Source organism: Ischnura elegans, chromosome 5, assembly GCF_921293095.1.
Source record: "Ischnura elegans chromosome 5, ioIscEleg1.1, whole genome shotgun sequence".
NCBI classification, from domain to species: domain Eukaryota; kingdom Metazoa; phylum Arthropoda; class Insecta; order Odonata; family Coenagrionidae; genus Ischnura; species Ischnura elegans.
The window spans coordinates 28,059,607-28,072,319 of record NC_060250.1 but is presented as its reverse complement, the minus strand read 5'-3'; the positions used below and the strand labels follow the sequence as shown (position 1 = coordinate 28,072,319).

The window sequence follows — 12,713 nt, the reverse complement described above, 5'->3', positions numbered from 1 at the left end:
TTTAGTTGGACTAGAATAATAATAAATCCTCTACAAGAAAATCCATTGCACGTGTAGTTCTAGGGGTTACAATCTACCCAAAACTGATGATAGATAGTTATAGGGGTACAACTTCCAAATGAAACCCCAAGATGTATTCCCTCCTCCAAGCAGACCCTCAGTTTCCTCTCAGAATATTTCAGCATATAACCTTGTAAAGGAAATAAAAATGAATTTCCTATAGAAATGGAAATGAACAAAAAACTAATTGGACAATTTAATACAATCTGAGAACACTAGCTGCTAGTAAAACTTGGAGCATTATGAGGTGAGTCATGATGCATTGACACCAACCTCATTTTCTTCACTGAATGTCAAATACACTACATTTCATTTGTGGTGGGCTTAACTTCCAATTTCAGATATACATACTACATTATATCTTGCTTGTATTTGCACTCACACTATAGACGGAAGGTGAAATAGTCTTTTTGTAACTTTCAATCTTGATTAATTTCAATAAGTAAAAATTTGACTAGATATTTAATTTCTCCAGCTGTTACAAAAATAGTGCAAAGAAACATTTAAGAAATCATCATTTATAATAAAAAATACTTTTATCACCACAGCTAGCAACTATAACAATCGCACGGGAGAGAAGAGTCCTACAGCCACCCGCTCTTAATCATACAAAGAAGAATAGAGTGGATGAAGAGAACAAAACAAAAAGTTCTATAGTGGACAGTAGTGGCACATCATAATATGCCTAATCCTCAGGGTGTTGATGGTGAAAGCTAGTGTCAGAATGATCTACTATGTATACCAGTATCAGTCAGTATCTACTATGAATACCATGGTTTAAAAACTGTGTGATACAGTATAGACAAGTAATGAAATTACCAAGGCATAAGTAGACCATATGTAGAAGGAAATAAGTGCACAGTCTGAAACCTTGGAAAATAGAATCATATAAGCCATTTCTCCCCATCTACAGCCATCATTGTAAGGTTAAAATTGGTTTCTTTCCAATAGCACACATCATGTTTTCAATGGTATTACTAACACCATACCTCCCAGTATTTTATTTATACTCTGAATGTTTTTTCATGGTGTATGACCCCAAATGAGATTTATTCACTGCTCATTCCTTCAAAATGGTTAGTTAAGAGCAGAAAAGTATCATGTGGTTGTGATTCTCAATAGAATTTTCTATTGACAGCTCACATTACACCAATTACAATTAATGTAATGTTGATACCGAATGGAGGAGCATGTGAAAGTATTCTACAGAACTGAGAGGTAAAATTACTTTTATCAGCTCATTTACTGCAAAAATAAGATGGAAATGTGGCAATGTGGTGCTAGTTGCCTCCATAGGATTTTCACTACAAATATGACCTCGGCAATACTGCAAGTCCTCATCTCAATAAAAAAGGAGAGAATAATATGCAAATTGAAAACTGTTTAACATTTACAGCTTTAGTTTCTGGAACTACAAAATTGGAAAAGAAAATTCACTAAATTCCACACCCATTATACCTTGGTAATGACAAATCAGGGTCAAACCTATTGTTATAAATATAGAACAAACTTATCAGTGTGGGACTTACCAAGTGATTTTTCTTTTCTTTCCCATACAGGGGTTTTAATAACAATTTTTATGATTCACATAGCTGAAAATCTGGGCTACCAGCAACTTTTCCCTGTCTGAAAAAAGTGTACCACTTTCAATCTCCTAAATCATTATCAGGTGATCTGGAGACCTCACTAATGATGGTGCATTGCATCAATACCAGCTTCACTGGAATCTGCTGTGTTGAAAATCGTCAACACAATGAATTCCAATCATTTACTCAAATTTGTTATTAAATTTAACTTGATGTATAACTGAAACAACCCCATTTATTGGCTGAAAATTCTATCCCGGCATTAATATTCACTGTATGAAAGAAGTGGGAAAACTAGTCACTTATGTAAACATTACATTAAAAGATAAAAAATTTAGGCAACACCTCAAAGAAACTGACTGCTTACCATAAGATTGCAGACCAGCCTTCAATTTTGTGTTTGCTTTTTTTCCTTGTACCTTCCCATTCTTATCTCTGAGATGCACATATGCCTGAGTTGAGTATTCCTTCCTCCACCCACTTCCTCCCTTTTCACTTGCAAGTCTGTCCCTCTAACTCACCTTCACATATTGAGTCAGCCGGTGAAACAGGTGATGTACTGACAACATTATGAGCTTTTGGGAGCTTCAAACAAAGTCACGAGGGGCATGCCAAGACATCGCGTTGATTGTGGGGATGTGCCAATCATGAAAAAGATGTCACCAAGTACAGGTAATAAACTCCATCCAACCGTTTGACTGTTCGTCCTTTATTCTTGGCTACCTGGTGCCTAGAAGTGGGATCTTTACTAAGGGAGTCAAATATCATCCTTAATCAGCATTCAAATATAATGGTAAATAATGTAAGTCTAGGTACGTGTGAAATGGAGCTTTGGGTGGGGAAATTTGATTAAGGTGCACATAATATGGTATGCTGAATTTTTTCATTCTATCAAATATAGGTTCTTTTATGGGATGGGTAGGAGAGGGTGGTACCCTGTTTTTAGAAAAAAAGTACCTGGAGCTGACCTGAGCGGGTGATCCGATGCAAATCAGTTAAACAACTCAAAAAGATGGCGATGCTGCGGAATACTTCTCGAGTTGAGAGGAGATGAAGGTCCTGCTGGGTAAGATGAGTAGGAAGAAATTGAAATGGGGACATTAACCCTTTCGAGACGGTGGAGTTCCTGCCTTAGCGTGACTGCTGTACTGAGTCCCAAGAGACTCTTCCGTGCCCTCCATACGGAGCATTTTTGCAGGGCATTCGTTAAGAAGGGTCTCGCTGATTATCACACGCTCTCAGCACCAACCTTTTTCGATCCTTCCTAGCGGGGACTCCGCATTATCTTGGATTCCAAGGGTAGTTGGGCTCCCTCCTTTCGTGGTTTATAACCTTACCAGCGGCATTGGTTCGCGGTCAATCATGCTTCGTTTATATGAATTAGCTCTATGGATAATTGTTGCTTGCACGTAAATTGCAGACTTTGAATTGAATTCCTCGTTTTATTCTAAGAATTGTCAAATTTTGCACGAAACTCTACCATCAATATTAGCACAATTAATGCAGAAACAATTTCCATGTTGATGTTTACACTGAAATCGCGATATAAGTTAGAATTTATTGTAGAATTTCATTTAAAAATTGTGAACCTTGCTCAAAAGACAAAGAATTAAATTCTTAGTTTATATCTTTTGATAAAGGAACAAATACTTATTTCGAAAACTTACTGAATGAACAATTGAATGACCGCCATCCCTTAACACAAAGAGGGGAAATATAAGATGAGGGGGGTCCGAGAACCTGCTCCCAGATTTCGACGGTACGTTCTAAGTCCCGCTTTGTTGGGTCCCGAAACTAAGACTTCGTGAATTCGTGACCGTCATAAAAGGGAGAGAGCAAGGAAATGTATATTTTTGGCATTCAATCGCTTGCATAGAAAAATCTCTGATGAAAATTTGTGGCTTTCATCTCCCGTTCAAGAAACGTCCTGCCGAATGTTTTCGTCATTTGTAGGGAAAGGGTTTAAAAAAATTTTGGCACCTTTGACACTGGGGATTAACAAGAGTCTTAAATGTGGATACCATAAAGGAAAGGGCTAAAGCTGAAAATAGAGTTACTGTGATTGAAAATATAAGCTGAGAGGCAGTAAACCATTTCATTTAGAGTCAGGCATCCCATATACCAGTAGTCTACTTGCATTATCTTTACAATTTGAATGAAAGAAAGCGGATGGTAGACACAATGCTCATTTGCTACATGTGTAACAGATGAGAAGTACCTAATCTGAACTTTACGTTGATCACTCTATTATGGCAATATTTTTCAGTATATACCTAAAGAGAAGCTAAAATTTTCATTTAAAAAAGATGTATACCTTTTAATTTTACTCCATGTGCTTAAATTATGTACAATGGGAAAAATAATGTAACACCTCATCTTCACAGCAAAAAAATATTAAGATTTATAATAAACACGGTGAACATTTTAAATCCAAATATATATAACCCTAATATCCAAGAAATGGCAATTCTAGACTCTAACCTCTCCTTGTGAATACCTCATTTGTCATCTTCAAACTATGCATCTGTGCTTCCTACAGAGTAACTTTAAGTAAAATTCATCCCTCCCAGCCATATTTACAAGAGGTTGTATTCATAAGTTATTTTCCCTCTCATATCAATGACTACTCTCTTGCATGTGATTTATTGTTTTTTATTGAAAATCATGTTTCACAGAATTTTATGCACAACCTATGTTTCAAGGAAGCCATGATAATATCCCGCATGGCAAAAAGTTTTTCTTTTGCATCTGAATCTCTTGATTATACATGTGAATGTTGTCTCAACAAGTTCAAATACTTTTCTGTCTCGATAAGTGATCCTCACAAAATAAAATATGAATTAATACCCAAGTCATTGATGGTGGAAACTACCAGAACAATTTCTTTGAATATAGTGTATTTCTTAAGAGTGACGGTCCATTTTAAGGAAAATATCATGAATTTTGATTAGTATTAATTTTAAAATGCCCCTGAAGGCACTAAGCCTCAAGGGAATGAAGGAAAGACAGCAATGACTGACATTCAGAAGTATTCTCAACTCTTTTGAATACTTTGCAGTCATCTACAAAGAGGAGAATTTCACAGGATTTGGAAAGCACACGGTAGGTTATGTCATAAATGAAGAGGGAAAAGAGAAGAGGTCTGAGAATACTGTCTTGGGGGACACCTGAAAGATGGGGATGCTTTGAGAAGATGCCCCATCAAGAACAACGCACTGAGTCCCATCAGTGCAGAAGTTCAGAAGGATTGATAAGAAAGAACCGTGATCACTATATCGATGAGACAGTTTGTGAATTAGGAGCATGTGGTTTACGGAGTTGGAGGCTTTCACAAAGTCAATGCAGCAACATCCCGCTGAGAAGAGGCTTAAAATACAGCAGTGATATACTGATGCAGAACATAAAGGTTCATAGAACAGGAGCTAGCTAGAGAAAGCTTTGCTGCTAGGGTGAGATGTAAGTGACATTAAATGATAATAGGTGGCCTTAAGTAACCTTTGAATAGGAAGAAATAGGAAGAATAGATAGAGGACGATTGTTACTTACATCATATTTTATGCCAGATTTTAAAATGGGGGTAATAAGTGTTGTTTTCAAGGCTGAAGAATATAATCCCACTGAAAAGAATTGATTGAATAATTTACAGAGGGATATGTGAGAGTATCAGAGGTTCAGAATAGAAAGAGTGAGCCAAGGCCGTCCGCCTTCGGTGGCTTTGTAGGGATGCAAAGATTTGAGGAGGCATAGTCTCTTTTCAGGTACAACAGAGACCATGGTGAGTGAGTGAAAGCAAACCAGAAAAATAATTGCAATTTCGATTTGAGGGGTAGGAGTGGTGAAGGTAGCTATATAAGAAAACTAGTTAGTAAGAAAAATGTAACATAGCTGGATATCTACATTGAAGTGTGAAATATTCTAATGTTAAAAAATATTTGATGTGGTGGACCCACCTGTGTCATGGCTAGGAGTAAAAAACATGGAATGGCCATGCATCAGAGAGAGTGTCTATTGTTGCAATGAAATGCTGACAGTGATTTTTCTTTTAATTACTTTTGTACCAACATGCACATATGTTTCTAAGCTGGGTTTAGTAAAAGTTATTGGATTGATTTTCCCCTGAACCACTAAGTTTCTCCAGTTAACCGCTACTGAACTTGTTCCTTTAAACATGATTAACTATTTCAAGAGCTCACCGCATTTCATCATTTGTTACCATTTCTTTGAAGAATTTATTTCGGGAATATTAGAAACACAAAGGTAAAATACTTTGATTTTTATTTGCTTTTTATGCAAAACGCATACTAATGCACACAAAGCAAGCATGTACAATGTAAGAATCGCAATACTAAGGCCTGATTCAACGTATAACGTGCGCACAGAAAGGTTCACTAGGCCTGTCATTAGGTTCGCGACTAGGAAGTACGCCAGTCCATTGTAGTTCACCGCTTCTACCAGCTCCGGCACAACAGCAGCAGTCTGCTCCGCTGCCTTCTCCTGCAGCGGCAGGGCATCACGGCGAAGATGATGCACGACTAACACGGTCAGTTCGACACCGAGGAAAAATGTGAGACTGATCAATGCGCACGCCAGCATCCAACAAATGTAGCCCACGTCAGTCAGACGGCGGCTCACACCCGTTGTCCTGTAAATGAGGGGCGTGAGGGACCAGGCGACCAGGGAGGCCGACGCCAATTCCAGCCAGAGGCGCAGCCAGTGTCGGAGGGTGCGCCGGGGGACACCAACGATGCGGCGGGCAATTATCATCGCGGCACGGTGCAGGGCCACGTACCCGACCAGGGAAACCAGTCCCTCTCGATTGGCAGAAACCCAGCTGTCGCGATCGGTTTGGTCAGAGAAAACCCACTGCCGAAGGCCAAATGCCGAAAGTGCAACTTCATGGACAACGGCAAGGAACGCGAATTGTACGCCGATGCTCAAGCAACTGCTGTTCCCGAAGACTGATGCCAGGACTGCATCCAGTGCTCGGGTCAAGGCGAGGGTGAAAAAGAAGTTCCAATGACTACCGTACTCAGAGACGTGTGTCTGGTAGTTCAGCGCACTCACGACTACATATCGTGCAATGCCGAGCAAGAGTAGAGGTGATGAGGATTTGACAATCTTTAACAGTCCGTAAGTACCTTTGGGGTCTCTTGGATTGTACGACACAAGAGCGTTGGCCACAACGAAAAGTCCTGTACCCGTGTCCATTAAGCCATAGCCTCCAAATTCAGTCTTCGCGAATTTCCGTGGGAACACACGAAAGTCAACCGCCAAAATACATAAGCAGGTGATGATATTCGTATAAGATCTGAACAGAGTAATGAAAGGTCGCTGACCGCCATAGATGACAGTGTCCAAACATGACCTTAAGCCGTTTTTCGCAAAATTAATACGCAAGCCTATAGTCAGGAATAACAGCCAAAACCCCAAAAGTGTCGTTGAAACAACAAGAATATTATCAGCAAATATAGTGCAAGTTAATATCACAGGAATCACTAAAATGATGAACTCCGAGAGAAATACTACAGTTTTAGGATATCTTTTGGTAAACAGGCAACGAACCATTGGTAAAGCCACTGACCAGAAAAGCAATGCCGACGGGGGAGTGGATAAGAACACGGCAGATTCCAACAAAGTAGTTCCATTATGATTGAGCACAAATTGCTCCTGAAGTTCCTTATAGCTGCCAATTGATTCTTCTGACGCTGCCATCACCAATAATCCAGTAAATCACACACAAATGAGTTTTGACCTTGATATCTCAACACACCGCCAACCATTTTGAGTTATTTTATCTTTCGATAAAACGCCCTCTGTTCTACAAATAAATAACTGTTGAAACAGTAGAAAAACGAAAATCGGAAAAGAGCTCGCATGGGCTCCCATTTTAAAAGCAAATTGTTATCACATACTTATTTTTGATGGTAGATTTCGGAAAGGGAAATATGAATTGCCAACACGTTGCTGTGTATACACGAGGAAAACCTTCGAAAGTCATTATCCATGTAGAGGCATATAATGCTCTTCACAATTGATGTAAAAGCATTCTTTGATGCTAATTAACAGAACGACCAATGGAAACATTATTATACGCATCAGTCCCAGCAGAGAATGTTTTATTGGCTTTCATTTACTACCTACTTATTTTTTTCTGTCTTGTTTTATTGTATTTACGTAGTGACCTTCTTCCATGGTGACGTAGCAATGAAAAAACAAAGGTTTTTATTGATGGTCATCTCCTTACAGCTATTTATAACTCTTTCCCAGCTCCAAGTGTGTTCTTTACGAATATCTTCAACAATTCCTTATGTTATTTTTAATGGCATCATAAAAAATTTTGGGTACAGAACATCTTCATTCTTCAATAGCTTCTTGTGCGACTTCACAGATGCGGTGTTAAGGCTAAATTTTTATCGCTAAAAAGAAATTTAAAACAAACCATGGCTCAGCAAGGTCTTGCATAGAAGGATAGAAGTGCTTATATTATGAACTATAAATGTAACAATTTGCTATATGTCCAATCATGAGTTGCATTAACGATTCCCAATTAATTATTAAATGAAGTAGGAAACTTCATACCTTACATAAGTAATAGTTTTACAGCTTAAAATTTATTAATCACAGAGCTTCTGGTCATGAAATATATCATTTGAGCAAGCAAATTTTCACAAATGAAATTGTGTTCCAGTTAAGTTTCATACCACTCTATTCATTAAAGATACTATAATTTCACCCTATGTAGGCCTCTCAAGTTCCATTAATTCACCTCAAATGTCTCAACTTTGCCACTACATTGCATCAAGGGAACACAAGAAAATCTATTATACCAACTTCATTCATGAACACGAAAAAAATAATTCATGTGTGTTTTGTTATAGTCCTTACTCCCCTACATCTTTAACACCAGTGATAGTGACCTAAATTTGAGTTTATGATCTTTTATCCCCTTACTATCTATGTCTATATTAATGGCTACGACAAAATTTGAGATCATCAACTCTCACTTCATTGCTTACCTTCAGCCATCAGATTTAAATCCCCAACGGTCACCCTTCACAACCAAATTTCATTCATATGCTTTTCAAATGCAGCTGTTTTTCTGTGCATGTATGGTCACTATAATTGCTTGAAGGTTAATCCTTCCAGCTCCTCTTCTGCAAAATTTTCCCCACAATTTCACAATCCCATGCAACAAATTTACTGTGTGCTGGCAATATGCCTCTTCAACATTCACATATTGGGTACCTAGGTACCGATTCACTCCTTCACATTCATACGAAACATCACTCCTCCTGTATACTTCACCTGAAAGGACACTTTTTACTTGTCGGGTCAATGCATGACACACTACAAACTCCTTAAGTACATAATAATTTACCTTGAATCTTGTACTAATGGCAGGGTATCCATTTCATCAAAAATAGAAAAAATTGCTATATGCTCAATCAAAAATTATCCTAATTTCTTCTTGTGCCAGCTTCAACTAATCCTTTAACAAAAAAATATGCTACAAAGAATTAAAAAAATTGTTTTTCCAACTAATTGTAGCAGGAGTACCATAGTACCCACATTTTTAAGAGTATTTTCCATGCAATCAACATTTTCGAAAAACCAACTAATATTTGTAAATGTACTGTTGTAATTAGTATTTATTATAAGAAAAAATAGCATTTTACTGAATAATTATTAAAATGAAATTTCAATAAATTATTTTAAAATAATTATGGATTGTACATTGCCACCTTTGGAATTCCTGATTCTTCTGTCATTGTAATGGAAAGTTGGGGGCACGAAGCCCATTCCAAAGAGTATAGGGGAGAGTGGGCCACAATGACACAAGGGCTACTTTGAGATAGTGAGCATAACTATGAGATTGTGTAACAGGTGCTACTATCTTTTGGGAATAGCATAAAACTCATTATTAACCATGCTTCCATTTTGTATACGGCTGCCATCACTCTACTGCAGATTGATGTACTACTTTCATTGTTTTTATAGTGAAAAAGTAAAAATACTGCTGTTTTTCATTGTCAATTACTAGGTACTCAGTTAAGATAGGTATGTATTTTGATTTTTCAAAGAAAAGCATTAAAGTGTTTCAAATGTGGCATTTCAATATATTCATACAGCAGACTCATGATTATCCAGCATCCGGGTTGCGGATTATCCGTGCATGATTTTCACTCTTACACAATTTTTTCCGCGTTCTTTATTAAAAAAACATAATGAGACGCAAAATCATCGGAATTACTGCATTGATGCTTGAAACAAGTTGCATGGTGGAAACAATCTAGGGCTGCACATTGAGCCGCAATGAGATAGATATAAGGTGTCTCAATGTGGCCCATGGAATTTCACTGTATTTAAAATTCAAAACTTAAAAATAAAAGCTAATAGATAAAAAAATCATTGCTAAACTACAAAAAATTCTTAGTGTTGACCAGATCTATTGAAGATGTAAGTAAATAATATTTTCCAACCAGGGAATTTGCAAAAATTGATTAGTTTCTTAAAGGTGACATTTGCATCATTCAGGCATACTAATACATAACCATTTATCAAGTTGCTCATTGTTGGAATTGCTTACGAAAAAGCTATTACTCCGGCTAACATTACTGCTGTATTAAAAAAAAATGATGAACATAATAGAAAAAATGAGTTATTTTTGTTTTCCTCTTATCTAAGATGTTTCAATGATTAAACTTTTTGACATAATGATTTTGCCAAAACATTCACCAAGGGGTAAAGGTTTTCAATTCCTTTTATAATCGATGACTTTGAACTTAAGTATTATAACTTTATCACTAGTACTTTAAATGTAAAAGGGGATTATTTGTAAAATAAACTTCCTCTATAAGTAAAATTTTCAACAAATCACAATTAAAATAAACTATTGTAGTGTTAATTACCATTCCATCAAGAGTTTGTAAAATAACTTAAGAGCAATTCAAATTTACATTATATCATCGAAAACAGAGAAGACAGTGTAGAAAATAATGAAGTTATCAGCTGACAAGAGAGTAAAACATTATATCCATTGGAAAAAATATGAAAAATGATAAAATGAATTTTCTCTCAATGTGGCCCTCTCTCCCCTATAGTTAAGAGAAAACTGGGATGTTAAAGACTCCCAGTGCGAGTAAAGCCAGGAGCGGAAGTTAGGCGAAGGATACACGAGGTGTTTTCCAGTAGATTAAAGTAAAATACAAGAATACATGTTACATTGTAAACAAAAAATCTAATTTACAATCAATTACAAACAAGGAGGTCTGGAGAAAAATTGGTCACGGGAGATTTAATGACAAGAATATAACCCAATATTGAGCTACGAAGGTGATTTACTATGTGTACCTGAGGTTTCTGAACCAAAAAATATCAACTTCTAGCTACTACTGAGGAAAGATTTTTCTCGTGATTACTAAAGAAATGATACAACGACATATTGGGTGCGGTAGCCAGGGCACCCCACACAGGTAAATCCAGGTTAATGGGCATCATCGTTGTTCAAAGGAGCAAATTTGGCAATATATTGGGCAAATGGAGTCAGACATACATATTTTCCGTTTGTCTTTTTCTTACAGAAAGAACACAAAGTGGGTTGACCTTGAAATTGAAGAAATGGTTAAATTTACCCCTATTCATCTTAGATTATCATTAAAATGCACTGCCTCCTTCACGTCACAGGATGCAACAGCCTTCTCCTGGAATCCCTACATACACAGCCAACAATACTCCATATTTCTTTTCTCAGTTTTTCTGAAAGTCAAAACTGAAATGCCTTGGGTCTGCATTGGTTGAAACCACAATAAATCACTTTTTCAAAGTCTTTCACTTATGTATTTATCAATTAAAATTTTCATAAATACAATTTCATGTTGATTTGGTCCCTCCCAACAAGAATAGGATAAAACCGAAATAGAATTCTAACAAAGATTTAAGAACTATTAAAATACGACCAACAATCCAATAAAAAGTTCGTAAAAACAATTTGCTCTATAATTGGTTATCTAAAGAATACTTGGCATGTGGGCAAGTTACAATACATTGCGCACATATGCATTATATATAACAAGGTGAACCCAAACGCCGTAGTGGATAGCCCAATCCAGCTCAAGCATCAAAACTTCCTGCATATGGGAGGGGTAGAGGGGAGCAGGCTGAGTTGAAGGGTGTTCAACAAAAATCATTCAATGTGCAGTAACACATAGGGAAGACAGCCACCACACATGTAGGAGCACCATCCTCTCTCCAGCACCAATCTGTCCTCTAAATAGATTTCCACAATCAATCTGTCAGCAATTAAACATATAAGTTTAGAAGATAGAAGAGGCTTTTGTGCATTTTCAACAAGTAACTACAAGCACTCATAAGTCTCACAACCCAGCACATCTGTTTATGTCCAGCACAATATACCCTCTACAAAATGGATCCACTGGCACCAACACGACGACACCACTGCGATTCACCCCTCACCATCAATTCCACATCCAGCTGCCAACCTCAGCTCCATACATCAGCTGAATACCTCTTCTGCGCTTCCATCCTCTTAACATATGCTAGCGCTTGTTCCTCCGTCAGACCACCCTTCTCCTGAACAATTTTCAACACTATATCATGCACATCACGAGCCATATTTCTGGCATCTCTGAAATATTAACAGAATCATTATGAATATGAGTGATTTGTCAATACAAGTGGCAGAGATAGATTTATTAATAAGAGTGGTGATGGCAAGAAAGGCCATTATCCAAATTCATGTCATCAGAATAATATTGTAAACGAAGAAAAATGACAACACACCTGAACAATATGAGCAAGAAGAAAGGGTAAATCTCGATTACAGGCGGTCCTCGACCTCATACAATTCAAACTTTCATACACTCCAAATTGACAACTCTTACTTGACATTCATACGCTAAATTCAGACTTTTGAACGGTTCTTTGTAATTTTTTGTAATTCCCACGATGTTTACTTCACATCCCAACATTCAACTGTTTAATATGGAAGTATAAGCGGACAATACGAACTTATACAATCTAGGGCAGTGTTGACTTTAATCAATATGA

At 37.1% G+C, this 12,713-nt stretch overlaps 3 protein-coding genes across 4 annotated transcripts in view; 1 reads left to right on the top strand and 2 right to left on the bottom strand.

The window, feature by feature from the left end:
* The window catches only part of LOC124158641 (beta-1,4-glucuronyltransferase 1-like), a 46,488-nt gene extending 43,714 nt beyond the window's left edge, over nucleotides 1-2,774 (top strand). For both annotated transcript variants that reach the window (XM_046533840.1, XM_046533839.1), the window contains exon 10: nucleotides 609-2,774. The gene's annotated coding sequence lies outside the window, so the exon portion shown is untranslated. The remainder of the gene's footprint in view (nucleotides 1-608) is intronic.
* A 458-nt stretch (nucleotides 2,775-3,232) lies between these two features.
* On the bottom strand, nucleotides 3,233-7,471 carry LOC124158640 (uncharacterized protein At4g17910-like). Its single transcript, XM_046533837.1, has one exon. The coding sequence runs from the start codon at nucleotides 7,356-7,358 to the stop codon at nucleotides 5,856-5,858; it is 1,503 nt and encodes a 500-aa protein (XP_046389793.1). The 5' UTR covers nucleotides 7,359-7,471; the 3' UTR covers nucleotides 3,233-5,855.
* Nucleotides 7,472-11,460: 3,989 nt separating this feature from the next.
* The window catches only part of LOC124158638 (NADPH--cytochrome P450 reductase), a 93,336-nt gene continuing 92,083 nt past the window's right edge, over nucleotides 11,461-12,713 (bottom strand). Inside the window, exon 13 of the mRNA XM_046533828.1 lies at nucleotides 11,461-12,291. Within this exon, the coding sequence (XP_046389784.1) occupies nucleotides 12,147-12,291 (145 nt within the window). The 3' untranslated portion in view covers nucleotides 11,461-12,146. The remainder of the gene's footprint in view (nucleotides 12,292-12,713) is intronic.